Source organism: Papio anubis, chromosome 12 (genome assembly GCF_008728515.1).
Source record: "Papio anubis isolate 15944 chromosome 12, Panubis1.0, whole genome shotgun sequence".
Lineage (NCBI taxonomy): Eukaryota > Metazoa > Chordata > Mammalia > Primates > Cercopithecidae > Papio > Papio anubis.
The window spans coordinates 58850573-58872096 of NC_044987.1; the positions used below are offsets into that span (position 1 = coordinate 58850573).

The window sequence follows — 21524 nt, forward strand, 5'->3', positions numbered from 1 at the left end:
AAGTCTGACTAGTCTTTAAATTTGTGTGTGTGTGTATGTGATGGAGTCCCGCTCTGTCGCCAAGGCTGGAGTGCAGTGGCGCGATCTCGGCTCACCGTAACCTCTGCCTCCCGGGTTCACGCCATTCTCCTGCCTCAGTCCCCCAACTAGCTGGGACTACAGGCGCCCGCCACCATGCCCGGCTAATTTTTTTTTGTATTTTTAGTAGAGACAGGGTTTCACCTTGTTAGCCAGGATGGTCTCAATCTCCTGACCTCGTGATCTGCCTGGCTCAGCCTCCCAAAGTACAGGGATTACAGGCGTGAGCAACCATGCCCTGCCTAAATTTTTTTAGAGATGGAGTCTGGCTATGTTGCCCAGGTTGATCTTGAACCCCTGAGCTCAAAGGATTCTCCCGTTTTGGCCCCCCAAAGTGCTGGGATAACAGATGTGAGCCACCATACCCTGCCAATATTTCTTAAAGCCTAAGAAGGCCGGGCGCGGTGGCTCAAGCCTGTAATCCCAGCACTTTGGGAGGCCGAGACGGGCGGATCACGAGGTCAGGAGATCGAGACCATCCTGGCTAACACAGTGAAACCTCGTCTCTACTAAAAATACAAAAACTTAGCCGGGCGAGGTCGCAGGCGCCTGTAGTCCCAGCTACTCGGGAGGCTGAGGCAGGAGAATGGCGTGAACCCGGGAGGCGGAGCTTGCAGTGAGCTGAGATCCGGCCACTGCACTCCAGCCTGGGTGACAGAGCGAGACTCCGTCTCAAAAAAAAAAAAAAAAAAAAAAAAAAAAGCCTAAGAAAAATCACCAACTCCCCCTAATATGTACTGCATGGGTTAAACTTGTAAAATGAAGTTAGTAATGAAATGTGTCCACTATAAGGGATGTCAGGAGATTAAATGTTTACAGAAAGCTCAGGGCATATAACAATTATCTTCTCACCATGGTCATGCTTACGCTATAAATGTAGCTTTGGTTAATAACAGAGAGTCATACCAATCTGGGTATTATAAGGACAAAAAAAAAAAGAGAGAATGGTTTGGTAGATAAAACATTATCAAACTCTAATGTCCCTGAGGAGAACAGTAAGAAAAACAATCTCTGAGGTTGAAACTATTAACTCTCTACGATACTTCAATGTTTTCCTGTCTCATGTTGGCAGGCCCTACTTTGAAATACAACAGCTGCATTTATACACAGCAACATCAGATATCAGAAATAATCACTAGATGGATGCCTGTAATCCCAGCACTTTGGGAGCCCGAGGTGGGCGGATCACCAGAGGTTGGGAGTTCGAAACCAGCCTGGCCAACATGGTGAAACCCCGTCTCTACTAAAAATACAAAAATTAGCCAGGTGTGCTAGTGCATACCTGTAATCCCAGCTACTCGGGAGGCTGAGGCATGAGAATCACTTGAACCCAGAAGGCGAAGGTTGCAGTGAGCCGAGATCATGCCACTGCACTCCAGCCTAGGTGACAGAATGAGACTTCACCTCAAACAAAAAAAATTAGAAATAATCAAGAGGAAAATGGAACAAGGCACACAGTAAAAGGCCAAATTCACCATTGTAAAATGGGGATGATTATCTGCCCAGCTATGCCCACTTTTCAGTAGAAGCAGAAAGCATGGCACCTGTGGTCAGGGTACATATAGTTGGGATGGGGAGAATCCAATATCATGAATTTAGCTATTAAAATCCAAGAGGATATGCTTAAGTAGTGGTAATAGTAACAGCTAGCACTAATTGGGCACTTGCTGTGATAGGTCAGGCATTGTGTTAAGCACTCTACATGCAGATGACCAAAGGGAGGCACAGGGAGGTAACTGATGTGCTGGGGCCCATACTGCTAAGTTGTATACCTGATGCTGAATCCAAACTGTCCAGCTTGAAGAGCTGGGCTCTTTTTTATTTTTCTCTTAGCCATGTTTTCCTTTGTTGTCCAAGTTTTCCACAATGAGTGTTGATGTCTTTTTTTTTTTTGACAAAGTATCGCTCTGTCACCCAGGCTGGAGTACAGTGGCACGATCTCGACTCACTGCAACCTCTGCCTCCTGGGTTCAAGCAATTCTCATGCCTCAGCCTCCCAAGTAGCTGGGATTACAGGCATATGCTACCACACCACTCCCGGCTAAATTTTTTTTGTTTTTTCTTTTAGTAAATTTTACTTTTAATACAGAGTGAAAGAAAATAAAAACTTAATAGGCTAAAACAAGTCAAACACCCATTCTACACAGATAAAAACCTTCACAAAGGTCAACGGAAGTAATCCAGAGCTGAAACTGAATTGTGCAGATTTTCAATGGTCATCAAAGTCATGTAACACAAACAAAAGTCAATTATATGTACACACTCAGCAAGCCCTCTAAGAAATGTGCCCCAAGAAGCATTAACCTTTGTTTTGTGCCATCCTGAAGACTTGCACATTTTATTTTTCAGATAGCTTAACATTTTTAATAGAGTGTGCTCTCTACCATGCGGTAATGCTTTGGTACTATTCATACGGGGTCTCGCCTGTCCTAAAGACCTGCCATTTCCCAAAGAGGAGCTTTTGATTCTGCTTTAGAAGTTTTACATAAACTAAAATCTTTATCAAATATTAATATGAAAGGAGGCACAGGATGCAACATATATAGTCAAGTTACCTCTGTATATTTAGAAATTACTTTCTCCTCCAAGGTATTTGCAACAGAAAGCTCAATCTGTCCTGCTTAATAATCAGTAGTACAGGTTTGAATCATCAGAAGCTTGGCAAGACCTTAATATTTCAGAATTATCAACAACTACCTCTAGGGGCAAGTCCATGTTACTGAGTTATGACAAATTTATTATCGTGAGGGAAAACAAGAGTAGCCAGCCATCTTAAAAAATGCCCCAACCACTGCTTCTCAATACAGAAAGACTAAAAACTACATACAGTTTATCATACAACAAATCCCATCTCTGTCCCCTGAAATTCCCCTAGTTTCATTCATTAGAAGGGGATTAAAAGAAAAAAAAAAAAAAAGACTTAAAGAGCACTTTACAGCAGCATTCAGCTTTCCTATGAAATACTCAGCATCTTAAATATTATGTACAACTCTTTTTTTAGTAAGCTAGACACTGGCTTCAGAGTTTGTGGGACTGGGGGAAATCAACCCATTCAAAACTACTCTAGAAATTGTCTTTTGGCAGAATAGCAGATATCCAAGTTAAAAATAGGAGGGTCATTTGAGACCAACCTGGCCAACGTGGTGAAACCCCATCTCTACAAAAACTAAAAAATTAGCTGGGTCTGGTGGTGGGCACCTATAAACCCAGTTACTTGGGAGGCTGAGGCAGGAGAATCACTTGAACCCGGGAGGCGGAAGTTGCAGTGAGCTAAGATCACGCCACTGCACTCCAGCCTAGGCAACAAGAGCAAGACTCTATCTCAAAAAAAAACAAAAACAAAAACAAAACAGAGGGTCAGTTTGTTGCTTTGTGGTCTTTTCAAAATTTAGATGTTTTTTTTTTTTTTGTTCCCCTTCTACATAAAAACCTCAGTCACCACTCCTGAGTGGAGATGGGCAGGGGCTCTGGCCCCTGCTCCTCTGGCTTCTCGGCAGCTGCTTTCTTATTGCTGCAGCAAGGCTTGAAGAGATGTGTGTCAATGAGGACTTCCCCAAAACGGCCTTTATAGATGATCCCACAACATATCTTCTGTCTTTTCCAGTATGTGAGATCTAAAAAGGAAAAAACTGGTGTTCTATTAGAACCAGAAGCCATCTCTGTATCTGAGCCGTCATCTGACTGGTTACTGTAACAAGGAGATTCAGCTGGGGAGGCACTTGAGGTGGTACTGTGAGCATCAGAATTATGACGTTTAAATTCCTTCTGCAGTTTACTGATCTGGTTGCTTTTTATCCTGTTCCCAGATAGAGTTTTCACTTTCTTTGGTTTCAATGTAGTCTTTAGACTGGGTCCAGCCCTTACATCTACCACATGATTCCAGTTTTTTTTTGATCCTGCTGGCAACTTCTTCCATCTTTTCAAAAGCAGGACACAGGTATTCCAGATGTCTCCTGAACGAGTCTCATGCAATCCAAAACAGCTCTGGAAGTCCTTTTCATAGCGTTTACTGTCAGTGAATTGAGAACTGGAGAACTTAGCTCTGCAAATACAGCAGGCCTCTATACTTCGGTACATCTTTGGCTTGTGAAAACTAAACATCTTTTCTTCTGGGCAACAGTCTTCCAAAAGCAGCCGTTCCACACTCAATAACGTCCCCGAGGTGCGGAGTGCACGCCAGGCCAGTCCCCCTCAAGCGCTCCCTCCTCCTCAACTGCCTTGTCTAGAAAGATTGTCTCCTGCAGTTCTGCAGTTGCTACCGCTGGCCGAGAAGGTGTAGATTCCACTTTCCTTTTTTTTTGTTTTTTTTGAGACAGAGTCTCGCTCTGTCGCCCAGGCTGGAGTGCAGTGGCACGGTATCGGCTCACCACAAGCTCCGCCTCCCGGGTTCAAGAGATTCTCCTGCCTCAGCCTTCCGAGTAGCTGGGATTACAGGCGCCTACCACCACACCCGGCTAATTTTTGTATTTTAGTAGAGATGGGGTTTCACCATCTTGGCCAGGCTGGTCTTGAACTCCTGACCTCGTGATCCACCTGCCTCGGCCTCCCAACGTGCTTGGATTACAGGCGTGAGCCACCGTGCCCAGCTAAATTTTGTATTTTTAGTAGAGATGGGGTTTCACCATGTTGGCTAGGCTGTTTTTGAACTTCTGGCCTCTACTGATCCACCAGCCTAGGCCTCCCAAAGTGCTGGTGTGAGCCACCACACTCCGCCATAGCTGGGCTCTTAGCTGTTATAACGTCTCCAAACAGAGGGAATATACTAGATGATAAACACTAGAGAAGAAACACAGAAACACGTATTAATAGTTACATCTCCTTTAACTCCCACAACAGCCCTATGAGATAACTGAGGATCAGAAAGGTCCAAGGTCACCCACTCAATGAATCAGTGCTGGTGCCAGAATTTGATCCCAGGTCTCTGATTGCAATGCTAAGCTTCTCCCCACATCTCAAGTCTCCTTAGTAAAAGCACTGCAGAGGAAGGTGTTCCCACTCGCCTCACCACCACAGCAGCACTGAGATACTCATAGCCTTTGCTTCATTTCCCAGGTAACAGTGTGGAGCATGGCTGACTGGAGGTGGTGAGCTGGGTGGGGTCTGTGGCTGAAATTTCTTGGACCTCCCCTTGGGGGTGAGGTCACAGGTGCAGGTAGCAGGCTCCAGATTATCACATTATGCTGTGGGCTTCAGCAGCCTTGCCAGCCCAGATTCTGTCTGGGAGTGGACCCCCCAAAAAACCCTTTATCCACTGTCCTCTCACATACATTGTGCTTCTCCTGGTTCTCTACGCTAATGGTGGTGGTTCCATCCCTGACTCTGGCTCACCCTTTGGGTCTGTCCCCAAGAGCTCACATTACTAGCAGGTGTTCTCTTTGACTGATGGGCAAGCTCATCAGTTAAGCAGCTCCCAGCTCCCAGTCTGTCACCAGCTGCCAGGAAACCTCAAGACTAGAGTAACCTTTTTTTTTTATTTGAGACGGCCATCTCAGCTCACTGCAAGCTCCACCTCCTGGCTTCACGCCATTCTCCTGCTTCAGCCTCTGGAGTAGCTGGGACTACAGGCGCCCACCACCACACCCGGCTAATTTTTTGTATTTTTAGTAGAGAAAGGGTTTCACCCTGTCAGCCAGGATGGTCTCGATTTCCTGACCTCGTGATCCGCCCACCTCGGCCTCCTGAAGTGCTGGGATTACAGACGTGAGCCACCGCGCCTAGCCAACAGTAACCTTTGATGAGAAGTCAATGAAAGGCGTCAGCCTTTGTCTCCATGTTGCCAATAGCCATATTTCTACCAGTGGGTTTCAAGGACAATTTCACAACGCCACAAAGCATCAACACCTTACCTAGTTGGGGGAGAAGTGCATGGAGTAAGGCACTAGGCTGGGCCTCATTTCCACTGTAGAAACCAAAGCTATCTTTTTCAACAGCTGGGTCAGACACCAGGCTTGGCCAATCAGATGCTCTCACCCACAACTTTAAACCTCCCAGTGACACAAAGAAAAAGGGACAGGTGAAAAATCATTCACTGGGAGAGTCTGGTGATGACATCCTATACCAGACTGCTTTTCAGTCATAACCTTGGCTGTGTTCCCTGATGTCAGCCTCCCTAGATCTCATTTCAGAGCTGAGTTTTCCAGGCTTCTCACAGATTCTGAGTTACCTGAGAGCCTTCCAATAAAGTTCTGTGCTGCTTGTTAGCCAGTTTCTCCTTTTGCTTGCAGATACAATACCTAACGTGCTGTGGACAGCATCCAGCTCAGAGGGTTCTTGCCTCCAATGTGGCAGTCTTCTCTAAAATCCTGTTGTGATGAGGTTACCCTGAGGGGGCAGGCCTCTTTCTAAAATGGCTTCTGAACAAATTGTGCATTAAGCTGCCAGTATTGTCATACTTAAATAGCATCTGGGAAAAGATAAAAATACACACACACTCAGTTATGTATACATGGAGCGTATCTCTTTAAGAATATACAAGAAAGGCCGGGCACGGTGGCTCACGCCTGTTAATTCCAGCACTTTACAGCACTTTGGAAGGCCGATGGGCAGATCACAAGGTCAGGAGATTGAGACCATCCTGGCTAATATGGTGAAACCCCATCTCTACTAAAAATACAAAAAATTAGCCAGGCCTGGTGGCGGGCACCTGCAGTCCCAGCTACTCAGGAGGCTGAGGCAGGAGAATGGTGTGAAGCCGGGAGGCAGAGCCTACGGTGAGCTGAGATCACACCACTACACTCCTGCCTGGGTGACAGAGGGAGACTCCGTCTCAAAAAAATATATACAAGAAACAGTGGAGAGCGCCTCTGCAGAGGGTGAGCTCAGCAGTGGGAGAGGGGTTTTCTTTTCTGTACTCTTGAATTTTTACCATGTTTATGAATAGACTAACTTGTTTTAAAATATTTGGAACACATGTAATTTTCACAAGTTAAAATAAAAACAGGATGGGCATGGTGGCTCATGCCTGTAATCCCAGCACTCTAGGGGGCTGAGGCGGGCGGATCACTTGAGGCCAGGAGTTCAAGACCAGCCTGGCTAACATGGTGAAACCCCATCTCTACAAAAAATTACAAAAACTAACTGGGTATGGTGGCGTGTGCCTCATACAGCCTCTTGAGGCTGAGGCACAAGAATCACTTGCCTGGGAGGTAGAGGTTGCAGTGAGCCGAGATCACGCCACTGTACTCCAGCCTGGGCAATAGCGTGAGACTCTGTCTCAGGAAAAATAAAATAAAAATAAAAACACATAGACTAGTGTCATCTTTATTTCACTGGTAATCAGATTTTATATCTGAAGCCCTGACAGAAAGAAAATGACTCTCGAGCTTTCCTGTGACCCCTGGCCCTCAGCCTTGGCTCCTTTGGTCTGAGCCTCCTACTCTCCTGCAGAGAACATCCAATTACTTTGGGATCACTGATGGGGTGGAGGATGGGAGAGCTGGTAGTGTGATGGGTGGTGGCAGGAGTCCCTGAGGGCAGTATGTACCCCCATCTGCATGTTCAATGCCTCTTCTTGCCCTCTTCTTCCAAACCCTATTTTCAACTGGAAAGGAACAGAGGGAAGTAGTGATAGCCTTGGCTTGAAGAACATTCAGGAGAGCTATAAGTAAGCAAATCTCTCCTCATTCATCAAGCCCCAACTGTGGAAGTAGGAAAGATGGAGCTGCAGAGAGGTCCAGCCAGGAAAGGCAATAGAGTCCATGACAAGAGCCAAGCCAGTGCCACAATACCTCCTTAAAGGCCCTATCTCCAAATAGTCATGCTGGAGGTTAGGGCTTCAACATCACAATTTGGGGGGACATAAATCAGGCCATAACAGCAAAAGCCAGATCAGGGAAGACTTCACAAAGGCAAATTTCAACGGAGTTCTACTGGAGTCAGTCACAAGGGTGCAAGCAGTGTAAACAGCCAGGTACAGAAGCACAGAGGAAAAGGTGAGTCCTTGTTTGGCCTTTCCTTCAAGGGTGCTGTAGACGAGCTTGACCTGGATATTTAACTGGAAGCCTTTTGCAGCCCTGAGGGTGGGGCCATGACCACTACTGCAGCAGGATTCTATCTACTTGCACTACTTGCTACTTGTAACTACAGATTACAAGCTAAGATCTCTGGCTGTGTTCAGCACCACCTAAGGCTGAATGGTTGTTCCTACAGGACACTGACAACGTCAGACTGCTTCACCAAGAGCCACAAGGCCTTTAAGAATTACCTCAGAGGTCTTCCCACCTTCTCCAATAGCGGCTAAGTTTAGGGAACCACTAAACTCCTCTACTGAACAGCACTCCTGTGGCTGAGGCAGGAGAATTGCTTGAACCCAGGAGGCAGAGGTTGCAGTGAGCTGAGATCGCACCACTGCACTCCAGCCTAGGCAAGAGTGAGACTCCGTCTTAAAAAAAAAAAAAAAAAAAAGATATACCAAGTTTTGTTTTTTGAGAGTCTTACTCTGTCCTCCAAGCTGGAGGATCTTGGCTCACTGCAACCTCTGCCTCCTGAGTTCAAGCACAATGTGTAGTGGCACAATCTCGGCTCACTGCAACCTCAGCTCACTGCAACCTCAGCCTCACAAGTAGCTGCGATTACAGATGCCCGCCACCACGCCTGGCCAATTTTTTTTTTTAGTAGAGATGGGGTTTCACCATGTTGGCCAGGCTGGTCTCAAACTCCTGGATTACAGGAATGAGCCACCACGCCCGGCCAAGACGTACTAAGTTTTAAAAATACAGGCCAGGCGCGGTGGCTCACGCCTGTAATCCCAGCACTTTGGAGGAGGCCGAGACAGATCATGAGGTCAGGATATCGAGACCACCCTGGCTAACACAGTGAAACTCTGTCTTTACTAAAAATACAAAAAAATTAGCCAGGCGTGGTGGCGGGCACCTGTAGTCCCAGCTACTCCAGAGTCTGAGGCAGGAGAATGGCATGAACCCGGGAGGCGGAGCTTGTAGTGAGCTGAGCTCCCACCGCTGCACTCCAGCCTGGGTGATAGAACGAGACTCAAAAATAAAATAAAAATACTTGCTAGTACTTTTTATTATACTGTCTAGGGAGGCAATTACTTTAAAAATCAAGGTAAATGCCAAGCACAGAGGCTCATACCTGTATTCCCAGCACTGTGGGAGGCCAAGGCAGGCAGATCACTTGAGGTCAAGAGTTTGAAACCAGACTGGGCAACATGGTGAAACCCCATCTCTACTAAAAATATATAAATTAGCCAGGGGTGGTGGCACGTGCCTGTAGTCCCAGCTACCTAGGAGGTTGAAGTGGGAGGATGGCTTGAGCTCAGGAGGTAGTTTGCAGTGAAACTGTGCCACTGCCACTGCACTCCAGCCTGGGCAATAGAGCCAGACCCTGTCTCAAATACTCTAGTTACCAAGTGCTCACCTGAGCTCTACGTTTGTCTTATGTCGTTTTCTGAAAAAGATGTAGAAGACTAGGCTGGGTACAGTGGCTCATGCCTGTAATCCCAGTACTTTGGGAGGCGGATCACTTGAGGTCAGGAGTTCGAGACCAGCCTGGCCAACATGGTGAAACCTCGCCTCTACTAAAAATACAAAAATTGGCCAGGCATGATGGCGGGCATCTATAATCACAGCTACTTGGGAGGCTGAGGCTGCAGTTAGCCAAGATTGTGCCACTGCACTCCAGCCTGGGTGACAGAGTAAGACTGTCTCAAAAAGAAAAAAAAGGCCGGGCGCGGTGGCTCAAGCCTGTAATCCCAGCACTTTGGGAGGCCGAGACGGGCGGATCACAAGGTCAGGAGATCGAGACCATCCTGGCTAACACGGTGAAACCCCGTCTCTACTAAAAAATACAAAAAACTAGCCGGGCGCAGTGGCGGGCGCCTGTAGTCCCAGCTACTCGGGAGGCTGAGGCAGGAGAATGGCGTGAACCCAGGAGGCGGAGCTTGCAGTGAGCTGAGATCCGGCCACTGCACTCCAGCCTGGGCGGCAGAGCGAGACTCCGTCTCAAAAAAAAAAAAAAAAAAAAGAAAAAAAAAACCCTCCCATTCAGCCTCCTAAAGATTACAGGCATCAGCAACTGCACCTGGCCTCCCATACCTTCTTAGATACGAGGGGGCAAATCTGGGGGTTATTTTTTTTTAGACAGAGATGGAGTGTGGTGGCACAATTATGGCTCACTGCCAACCTCCACCTCCCAGGATCAAGCCATCCTCTCACCTCAGCCTCCATATCTGGCAAATTTTTAAAATCTCTTCATAGAGACAGGGTTTCACCATGTTGTCCAGGCTGGCCTGGAACTTCTGGGCTCAAGGGATCCACCTGCCGTGGCCTCCCAAAGTGCTGGGATTACAGGTGTGAGTCACCACAGCCAGACACATTTTGGTATTTTTAAATGGTTACATAGGGGTGTTCACTTTGATAATTCAGTAATCTATACACTAATAATCTTCATAATTTTCTGTCACAATTTTTATTTCTAAGCTGTTACTCCTACTGCACATTGCCTTTATCACAGCACCACCTAGTGGTAATTAACAGCACTTTCTCCTAATAATTCAGTAATCTATATGCTAATAATCTACATACTTTTCTGTCACAATTCATTACGTTTCTTTCTCCTTAAGCTATTACTCTTACTGCACACTTCCTTTGTTAACAGCAACACCTAGTGGGAATTAACAGCACTACCTTCTCCTACCGGCTGAACTTCCAAGTGGACTCAAGAAAACTCATGAGGAATTTAAAAGATCACCTAATCTAAAGTACAGCGCAGTACAGTCTTAACCTGTTCCCAGTACTTAATGATTTGCAGATGTTCAAATAAGTTCAACTGGCTGTGCAGTGGCTCATGCCTATAATTCCAGGACTCTGGAAGGCCGAGGTGCTCGGCCTCACTTGAGGTGAGTTGAGACCAGTCTGGCCAACATGGGGAAACCCCGTCTCTACTAAAAATACAAAAATTAGCTGGACATGGTGACGGGTGCCTGTAATCCCAGCTAGTCGGGAGGCTGAGGCTGGAGAATCACTTGAACCTGGGAGGCAGAGGTTGCAGTAAGCTGATATAGCACCACTGCATTCCAGCCTGGTAGACGAGAAAAACTCCACCTCAAAAAAAAAAAAAAAGACAGGAATCTGTATAACCATCAAAGTCTCTTTCAAAAAGGTGAGGGAGGGGCAGCACATCTGCAAGATGAAGGTCTGGAGATTGATGCACAATGAGAATATACAGCAGTCTTCCTGCAGTACCAATGATTGGTTCCATGACCCCCTTCAAATACCAAAATCCCCAGATGCTCAAATTCCTTATACAAAATGGTAGAGTATTTACACCTAAGATAACCTAGGCACATCCTTAAGACTTTAAATCTTCACTGGATTACTTTTAATATCTAATGTACGTGCTACAGACAGCTGTTACACTGCAGTGTACAAGAAAGTGACAACATAAGAAAATATTTTGAAAATAAGTCTACACGTTCAGTAGACACAACCATCCTTTATTTTTGATCCAAAGTTGGTTGAATCCACAGATGCAAAACCCTTGGACAGAGGGCTATCACTATAGAAGTGTACACTTAATTGTTAAGATGACCCATTTATGAGTCAAAAAGGGAAGGGGGCAGGTAACTTGTGAGTGTGCGCCCTACATAATTACCTCAAATATTAAGCCCTTACCATGTGCAGCTCAGTCTAATTGAGAAGACAACCAAATAATCACAGCACCTGCTAAGCGGTCTATGGAGCCAGGGTTATCTCACCCGCCAGGCTGCATCACCAGGAAGCAGCCACCGGATTTGGCCTTCCAGGACTATAATAGCTATCCCTGGAATTCCCCTCTGTGATCAACCAGACTGTGATTTATCATCAGTCTTGTATGATTTTCAAGCCAACCTGTCCCTCACTAGTTTTGCCTGAGAAAATAGTGCCCAATTTCTTGTAAAATACAGACACTGGCAGAAAATACTTCAAAATACTGACAGATAAAATCAGAGACAATTTAAATGTTCTTTACAGCTCTCTAGAACATAATGGCCTGTAGTACCAATGACTGGTTCCATGATCCCCTAAGAGAACACAACTTAGGAATGTGGATTCTAATGATAGCTTTATACTGCTTAGGCAAATTTACTTCTGAATCTTAAGTTCAGTGGCACAAGCAAATTTCCTTTACACTTTAGAGAGGTTGATTAACGAGTACATATGTAAAGAATACTTAGAGCACAGCATGACACAAAATATAATGACCATTTATGTTCACTTTCTATATGCAACGTGGATCGCCTTATGCATAGGAAAAACTCAAATATAGCCCTCTTCTAAACCTATAACCCTGAACTACAGGACAACGAATCAAGGTGCTGCCTTGCTTGCTATCAGTCTTCACTATCACACAAAGATATCTCTCTGGTTAGCTCTGCTTGGGTCTTAGACAGTTCTGGCCCTTGCAAATACTTCAAATATAGTACCAAGAAGATATGTAATGCTCCAGAGGCCAACGTGCCCCTCAGTCTGAATACTAAACAGTCTATTCAGGCCTTGCGTCTTTGTACCAGATTTTATTAAAGATCTTTACAGAGCAACATCCAGACTCCAGAATACAGCTGCCAAGGAGACCCTGAAACCAAATAAAGCACAAAAGTAAGAAACTTTACCAGAGTTATTAAGTTCCTTATTTACCAAATGGATACACACTCCCATTGAGGGTTTGCAGCAACATTAATAAAATACATAAGGGTTTGTCCTTTTTTATATATAAAAAAATACAAGGCGGCCGGGCGTGGTGGCTCAAGCCTGTAATCCCAGCACTTTGGGAGGCCGAGACGGGCGGATCACGAGGTGAGGAGATCGAGACCATCCTGGCTAACACAGTGAAACCCCGTCTCTACTAAAAAATACAAAAAACTAGCCGGGCGAGGTGGCGGGCACCTGTAGTCCCAGCTGCTCGGGAGGCTGAGGCAGGAGAATGGCATAAACCCGGGAGGCGGAGCTTGCAGTGAGCTGAGATCCAGCCACTGCACTCCAGCCCCTGCGACACAGCGAGACTCCGTCTCAAAAAAAAAAAAAAATACAAGGCACCTAAAGACACAACACCTATAAACAAAAAAACCCCAGGTGTTGACCATAGCAGCTGAGCACAGTGGTTCACCTGAGGTCAGGAGTTCGAGACCAGCCTGGCCAACATGGTGAAACCCTGTCTCTACTAAAAATACAAAAATTAGCTGGGCTTGGTGGCAGATGCCTATAATTCCAGCTACTCAGGAGGCTGAGACAGGAGAATTGCTTGAACCCGGGAGGCAGAGGTTGCAGTGAGCCAATATTGTGCCATTGCACTTTAGCCTGGGTGACAGAACAAGAGTATGTCTCAAAAAAAAAAAAAAAAAAAAAAAAAAAAAAAAAAACTTGAGCAAATAAGAGAAGGGAAACCTATTTCATTTCATACACACGAGTGAAAGCAGGAACTTCTGAAAATAAAGGCAAACACCTGTCCCAATGGAACTGAGGGTTAAATAGACCCCAGGTTTCAACTTGTATTCTCCCACATAAAGTAAATAAATGCAATTTTTATTCACCAAATGCTTACCAGAATGTGGGATACAAGTATTAACAGAAAGACTAGGAAGGACCCTATTCTGCCCCAAGAGGCCCCTGCCCCTGCAGACATACCTGTTACGCTGTGGGGACTGGCTGGGGCATGGCAGGCGGCTCTGGCTTCCCACCCTTCTGTTCTGAGATGGGAGTGGTAGGCAGTATTTCATCTTTGGGTTCCACGATGCTCACGTGGTCAGGCAGGGGCTTCTTAGGGCCAATCTTACCAGTTGGGTCCCAGGGCAGCATGATCTTCACCTTGATGCCCAGCACACCTAGAGGACACCACAGTTGTTAGCACACAGCTGGGATCTCACCGGCCCCCATCACAAAAGACCAAAGACAGCAAGCAGTTTACTCAAGCACTCCTGGGTCTGGTCCCTTCTCAGACAAATGCCTCTAAATCAATCAATGAATAGGACACTTCTGCAGAAGGAACTCATGCACAGCACCACAGAACATGGTACTGACAAGGACCAAGAGCAGGAGGTGACCTTTCTGACTCGTCATCATGTCATCACTGAAGGGTACACAGATGGCTAAAAAAGACAAACCAACTCTTGGATCTGACAGGTCTCAGCAATTTGATTCTTACAGATCAATGTGGTAATCGATATACCAAGGAATATGAACATACCCAGCTGCTTCCATGATAAACTCCCCCAAATTTTTAGATGCCTGTGGAAAACCAAATCTATCCACAAATGCCCTTTGACAAGCACTCTCAGCTGCTCACCCTGTCTGAGCAACACATGGCGCACAGCAGTGTCAACGTAGTAGTTAACAGGGTCTCCGCTGTGGATCATCAGGCCATCCACAAACTTCATGGATTTAGCCCTCTGTCCTCGGAGTTTCCCAGACACCACGACCTCGCAGCCTTTGGCCCCGCTCTCCATGATGAACCGCAGCACACCATAGCAGGCCCTTTAGAAGAAAAGAGATCCACTTGTGTTATTATCAAGGACCTCCACCAAGTTTAAAAAACAAAACAAAAACTTAGTATTCAATGTTCCTTTAATGGAGAATAAATCTGACCGGAGTCTGGCCCCAATGATACCAATTCTCTTCCACACCTATCACACGGAATCTTAGGGTAATATTCATCAAGTATGTCAAGCTCCTAAACATGTACTTTCCAACTCTGGCTGCATACTGGAATCACCTCGGAAGGCTAAAATAAAAAACAAAAGAAACCCTGATGTCTAGGCCCTACTCTAGGCCAATTAAATGGGCAAAGTACAGGCACATGTATTTAAAAATGCTCCCTGGGTGATTCTCACATATAATCAAAATTGAGAACCACATTTTAAAACTCCAATTACCCACTTTGTGGTCCCTTGTAATACTCTGCAACCTCCGAAGTCTCATTCACTAGGAAAGCTAACCCACCTAGGATCCTGGCTACCTTGCTATTAGAATGCTGATAAAACATTTTAAAATATGTCCTACCCCCCAACTCATTCAGTAGTTTACACTCTGCGAGATACTAACTGGAGAGCTAGCCACCTCCAGGCCCTTTCACATTATCTTAATATTCCACAACTAAGAGGTGGTATAATGATCCACCTTAGAAGATAGTAGATGCCAGGCTCAGAAGTACATTAACTTGCTTCAATGTGTGCAACTAGCAGGTGGAAGGGTTACTAAGACAGACTGCTGAGTCACACATCCAGTTTCCTATTTGGTGGGTCTAGGACTGGCACTAATCTTCTGAGAACCATTGTTCTAAGTGCGTAGCGGGCACTCGAACCAGGTAAGCAGTCTTTTCTAGGTCCTTACCTACAGCCTTGTCTACACTACCCATCCCTACCAGTCAACCTTCCTACAGCACAGTTTTCCTATCATTCCTCTAGGCAAGGCATTTCAATGCCTTTACAGTCAAACTGCACAAAGAACTTCCTGTTGAAATCTTACCAGTACACCCTCACATTACTATCTGCATGCAACTCAGAGGTTAAGTGTCTAGATTTTAAGCTCTCTCACATCAGGTCTATCTTATCTCTTCAGAGTACCATTTTAAGAGTGAACACATTAAGTAGATCCAAATGATTCCTACTGAAGTTTCATGGTATCCCACAAGTACTAAGGCACTTCTACCTAGGGATACATAACACACACCCAGTAACAGGCCTAATTATTCTTCATTGCCCACCGCACTCCCCAACAGGGCTCTTTGTAAAGCCTCCTCGAGAAGACCAACAGGAGTTGGTCCCCTCCTTGGACAGTTCTATTTGTGTTGAACTCCCAAAGCACCCAGAACACTTCTCCATTACAGCATTGACCACCCTTTATGGTTCTCACTGCTTTCATAGTCTTGCTAGTCTGCCAGTTCAGTGAGGGCATGGTTTAGTATCTTACTATAATCCTGGGAGACTAGCAGATCCTGTCACTTTATAACAGTTCATCTGCTAATCAACAAACAGGAGACATATATTTTGATACACACAAAAGGTCATGACCATTAGATCTCAGGACACTTACCTCCGCACAGCAAGCCCTCCTAGGAGTTTGTAACGCAGAGACTCTGCCTGGGCAATGGCACACAGACCTCTAGTGGCCACCTTTTCAGCATAAAGCTTTAAAGGAAGGAAGGGACATCCTGTTACCATCACCACTGTTTTCAACTGAAAGTTGAAAATTTGGCATTTGTCACACAAGCATCACTTTCTAGACCAAGCTTGCCCAACCCAGAGGCCGCATGCTTCCCAGGAGATGGCTTTGATTGTGGCCCAACAAAAATTGAACATCGTGATTTTTTGCGCTACCAGTAGTGTGGCCCAAGATAATTCTTCCAATGTGGCCTACGGAGGCCAAAAGACTGCACAACACCATCACAAACAGCATATAATTTCAGTATCCCTCAATTCCTAAAGCACTTCTACCACCTACACACAGTGCAGGTTCCTTGCCCTCCCACCCTGGCTCCTTTGGCCATACCAAGTACACCAATGGGAATAGTCAATCCATCATATGCATCATTTCTATACCCAAGTTGAATGTAAAATCCTTTAACTATCAGCCATTAGCAGAACAGGCTTACAAAGTTAAGCCCATTATTCATTAAGAGAATTTCAACAAAGTTGTATCAGTCCATTTGTAATGAACAAAGTCTCCCAGTTTTTAGAAGTTATCATTCTGAAGAGCCATTATCTCTGGCATACGCCAGAATCACTCACCTCTACACTGCCCTCTGGAAAGCCAAACCTCTTCTGAACTACAGCAGTCAGTTCCCGAATCCGCCGGCCCTTCTCACCAAGAACATTCTGTGTTCTGGGCGGGGAAAAAGTGACAATTCATGACTCTCACAAATGCTAGATTTAACTTTAAATCTTGCATATATATGTGGTAGCAAAATCTCTGCCACAAAGCATATAATTTTCATTGACATAAACTAAAGTTAAATTTTCAAAATGCAGCTTTTTTTGAGACAGGGTCTCTCTCTGTCACCCAGGCTGGATCACACCAATGGCTCACTGCAGCCTGGACCTCTTGGGCTCAAGCCATCACCTGCTTCAGCCTCTGCAATAGCTGGGACCACAGGTATGCACCACCACACCCTTTTTTATCTTTTTTAGAGAGGGGGTTTCCGCATGTTGCCCAGGCTGGTCTTGAACTCCTGAGCTCAAGCGATCCTATGCCTGGCCTTAAAATCCAGCTTTTAAGAAGCAATTACATTCACTAAGCCCAGACTCACTGGCTGTCTATCCCCTTAAGTTCACAAAGGACAAACCAGCCGGGCGCGGTGGCTCATGCCTGTAATCCCAGCACTTTGGGAGGCTGAGGTGGGCGGATCCCGAGGTCAGGAGATTGAGACCATCCTGGCTAACACAGTGAAACCCCGAATCTACTAAAAATACAAAAAATTAGCCGGGCATGGTGGTTGGCCCCTGTAGTCCCAGCTACTCAGGAGGCTGAGGCAGGAGGATGGCAGGAAGCTGGGAGGCGGAGCTTGCAGTGAGCAGAGATCTCACCACTGCACTCCAGCCTTGGGGACAGAGCAAGACTCTGTCTCACAAAAAAAAAAAAAAAGGAATAAACCAACTTAGCATTTACAACAATTATAGGTGATGGCCAGTCAAGTGAGTTTTACCTGGTGGCTAAGATAATGATTTCTGTCCTGGTTGGTGTAACTCGCACCTCAACTCCAGAGTAGCCATCTTCAGCCAGCTCCCGAGTAAGAAACTCATTCAGTTCAGCTTTGAAGATGCCATCAGCGACAAACTAATCCAAAAAAAGCGAAGTTCAAAATTAGGACATCGGTGTAGGCTCACTTTCGCCTGAGCCAGTGTCTTATTAGTCAATGCATCCCTCCCCAAAACTAAATACCTCCAACCAATGGTTCCAAACCCTTGTTCCAACACGAGTGCAGCAACCCTTCTCAGACAAATGCCTCTAGGTCATCTTTAGGAAGTTACTTCAACCAGGGCCGTTTAAACTGTGCCACAGAATGCAGCACAGAGTAGGCAACCTGGGCGAAGGCAACACCCCCAAGTCAGACTCGTCATCATCTCTTCATCGAAGGGTTTAAAACAGTTCCACATGCAAAACAAGAAACTGCTCTAAAATAGCCTATTTACACTTCACTCAGCACAGCAAAGACACTGTACTTGTCACTGTGAAGGAACAGAATATATAGTGAACTTAACATATAAGCTCTCTCACTTGCAGACACAACCTGGACCGTCTAAAGAATCCCAGCCATGTTATCTGGCCTTACGGTACCTGTGGTTTTAACCGTAAACAGAGCTGGAAAATCCTAACTCACAAGAGTTGTGGATTTAATTTTAACATCGAAGTGTAGGTATACGAAATGACAAATTGTCTATTTTTAAAGCTAATGATTTTTACACAGTTCTTTCCCATGGAATAACAAAGCGTTAAATCCGAGGCAGCTTCCTCCCGGGGTTATCAGACAGAGCAAGCAATCGTCAGTAACCCTTCATGTTGAGGTCGTGGGACCAGCAGACTGTACCCAGACTCGACCAGTAAGAAGACAAGTATACACTGCTGCCTCCCCTTCCCAAAACCATGGGATAAGACATGAGGGAAATGACACACGCCCTCAAAATACCACGTTTACTAATTCCGTTGACCAAAAAATGCTCACAAACGCCTTCTCTGGGACAGAAGGGGCGCCTGGTCCCCATCTCTCTGCGCTTCACTCGGAACCAGAGAAAAACCTGTCTCTCCCTTACCCGGCCACACAGCGCCCGCCTGGCTCGGGCCTCTCACTCAATCCACCGCCATCCGCGGCCCGTGGGAATGCCAGGAAGCCTAAGCCGCTTCCCAGGGCAGGGCACGGAGCTACAGGCCTCGCGGTGGCACCCGAGAAGCCCCTGACCCGCGCGGCGCAGTCGTTCCCCAAACCCAGTCCCCAGAGGCTCACCTTCCTCTTCTTGGAAATTTGCACGGCCATCTTGCCGCCGCGCTCCGCCGAAAGAAAAAGAAGTGGCTCGCGGGCGGAAGTGAGTATAAAGGGCGCGAGCGACGACGAAGGGCTGCGCTACGTGGACGCCTATGGATGCTCATGGGAAATGTAGTTTTTACGTAAAGAAGGCGTCAAGGGAAAGAAGAGTGTAGGCAGGAACAGCAAAGGGGGTTCGACCAGCAGGACTGCTAGATAGACTTCAGAGGATCTTAGAGTTCAATTCTCTTTTTTTTTTTTTTGAGACGGAGTCTTGCTCTGTCGCCCAGGCTGGAGTGCAGTGGCCGGATCTCAGCTCACTGCAAGCTCCGCCTCCCGGGTTTACGCCATTCTCCTGCCTCAGCCTTCGGAGTAGCTGGGACTACAGGCGCTGGCCACCTCGCCCGGCTAGATTTTTGTATTTTTTAATAGAGACAGGGTTTCACCGTGTTAGCCAGGATGGTCTCGATTCCCGACCTCGTGATCCGCTTGTCTCGGCCTCCCAAAGTTCTGGGATTACAGGCTTGAGCCACCGCGCCCGGCCGCGAGTTCAATTCTCATAGTTTAAAAACAAGCAATGCGAGGTAAAGAGGTGGAAATTACAGGTATAAGTTCACACAGCAACAGAGTTTAACCAGCGTGGAACTCTGGCCCCTACACTTTCAGGGTGGACATTGTAATGAAAATCTGCTGAAATCCCTCAGTGAAATTCATTCAAGACTCCTCTTTGGGAGGCCAAGGCGGGCGGATTACTTGAGGTCAGGAGTTCAAGACTAGCCTGGCGAACATGGTGAAACCCCGTCTCTACTAAAAATAGAAAAAGTAGCTGGGCGTGGTGGCAGGCACCTGTAATCCCAGCTACTCAGGAGGCTGAGGTGGGAGGATTGCTTGGACCCGGGAGGTGGAGGTTGCAGTGGGTGGAGATCCCACCACTGCACTCTAGCCTGGGCGACAGAGTGAGGCTCTGTCTCAAAAAAAAAAAAAAAGAATGTCCCCCAGTCTGTGCCCATTTCCTCCATTCCAAATGATAATAAAACCTGATATTTACTAAGTGTCCTAGGGACTGTGTTCTGTGCCCTTTATGTTGTTTTCATTTACTCCACCTTACTTTCATCAAGTCCATTACAATTTGTAACAGAAGTCCCAGAGAGTGGCTCGTGTGCCCGCCCGCCCTCCCTCCCTCCAGCCCTCCCTCTCTTCCTTCCTTCCTTCCTTCCTTCCTTCCTTCCTTCCTTCCTTCCTTCCCTTCTTCCTTCCTTCCCTCCTTCCCTCCTTTCTCTCTCTTTCTCTCCTTTCTTTCTTTTCTCTCCCGTTGCCCAAGCTGGAGTGCAGTGGTATGATCTCAGCTCCCTGCAACCTCCACCTCCCAGGTTCAAGCGATTCTTCTGTCTTGGCCTCCTGAGTAGCTGGGATTACAGGTGCACCTCACGAACCCATTAATTTTTGTATTTTTAGTAGAAATGAAGTTTCACCACGTTGGCCAGGCTGGTCTTGAACTCCTGACCTCAAGTGATCCACCTGCCTCACCCTCCCAGAGTGTTGGGATTACAGGCATGAGCCAATGCGCCCGGCCTTCTTTTTCAATTAAAAAAAAAATTCTAGCCAGGTGCAGTGGCTCAGGCTTGTAATCCCGGCACTTTGGGAGGCCAAGGCAAGTGGATTGCTTGAGGCCAGAAGTTTGAAACCAACCTGGGCAACAGAATGAGACACTCTCATCTCTACAAAAAGTGAAAAAAGAAAATTAGCCGGGTGTGGTGGTGTGTGCCTGTAGTCCCAGCTACTCTGGAGGCAGAGGTGAGAGGACTGCTTGAGTACAGGAAGTCTAGGCTGCAGTGAACCGCGATTGTGCCACTGCACTCAGCCCGGACAGCAGAGTGAGACTCAGTCTAAAAAAAAAAAAAAATTAAATGTCTGTTCATTTTATTATGAAGCTTACAGAACAGTTGGAAAAACTGTACATGTATGCATCACCAAGCTGAGGGGGAATTGAGAATGATGCTACAACTAATATTTTGCTGTTGCTTTATCATATATCTACTCATCCCTGTAGCCACCCACCAATACATCTTTTGAGGCATTTCAAAGTAAGTTGCAGACATTGGTAAACTCTACCCCTAAACACTTCAATAACAGTTTTAAGTTTGAATAGTTTTCTTCATGTAAAAGTCAGGGTATTTCTCTCTAAAACTATTTCAGGTTTTTCTTAAGAATATAGAAAGATCGCCGGGCGCGGTGGCTCACGCCTGTAATCCCAGCACTTTGGGAGGCTGAGGTGGGCGGATCACAAGGTCAGGAGATGGAGACCATCCGGGTTAACTCGGTGAAACCCCGTCTCTACTAAAAATACAAAAAAAAAAAAAAAATTAACCGGGCGTGGTGGCGGGCACCTATAGTCCCAGTTACTCGGGAGGCTGAGGCAGGAGAATGGCATGAACCCAGGAGGCGGAGCTTGCAGTGAGGTGAGATGGCGCCACTGCGCTCCAGCCTGGGTGACAGAGCGA

General features: G+C 46.3%; 1 protein-coding gene, 2 non-coding genes and 1 pseudogene across 4 annotated transcripts; all 4 read right to left on the reverse strand.

The window, feature by feature from the left end:
- Nucleotides 1-2961: 2961 nt before the first annotated feature.
- On the reverse strand, nucleotides 2962-4437 carry LOC101002071 (annotated as a pseudogene). The gene has a single exon (XR_637547.3). The product of XR_637547.3 is annotated as an SIN3-HDAC complex-associated factor pseudogene (transcript).
- Nucleotides 4438-11514: 7077 nt separating this feature from the next.
- On the reverse strand, nucleotides 11515-19134 carry RPS3 (ribosomal protein S3). The gene is made up of 7 exons (XM_003910428.5): nucleotides 19006-19134; nucleotides 17710-17840; nucleotides 16796-16889; nucleotides 16101-16195; nucleotides 14356-14543; nucleotides 13698-13894; nucleotides 11515-12648 (listed from the first exon to the last, which is right to left on the reverse strand). The coding sequence occupies exons 1-6, from the start codon at nucleotides 19033-19035 to the stop codon at nucleotides 13701-13703; spliced, it is 732 nt and encodes a 243-aa protein (XP_003910477.1). The 5' UTR covers nucleotides 19036-19134; the 3' UTR covers nucleotides 11515-12648; nucleotides 13698-13700.
- Nucleotides 14000-14145, reverse strand: LOC116269876. The gene has a single exon (XR_004177686.1). It is a non-coding gene; the product is annotated as a small nucleolar RNA SNORD15 (small nucleolar RNA).
- Nucleotides 17993-18140, reverse strand: LOC116269877. Its single transcript, XR_004177687.1, has one exon. It is a non-coding gene; the product is annotated as a small nucleolar RNA SNORD15 (small nucleolar RNA).
- Nucleotides 19135-21524: the final 2390 nt, after the last annotated feature.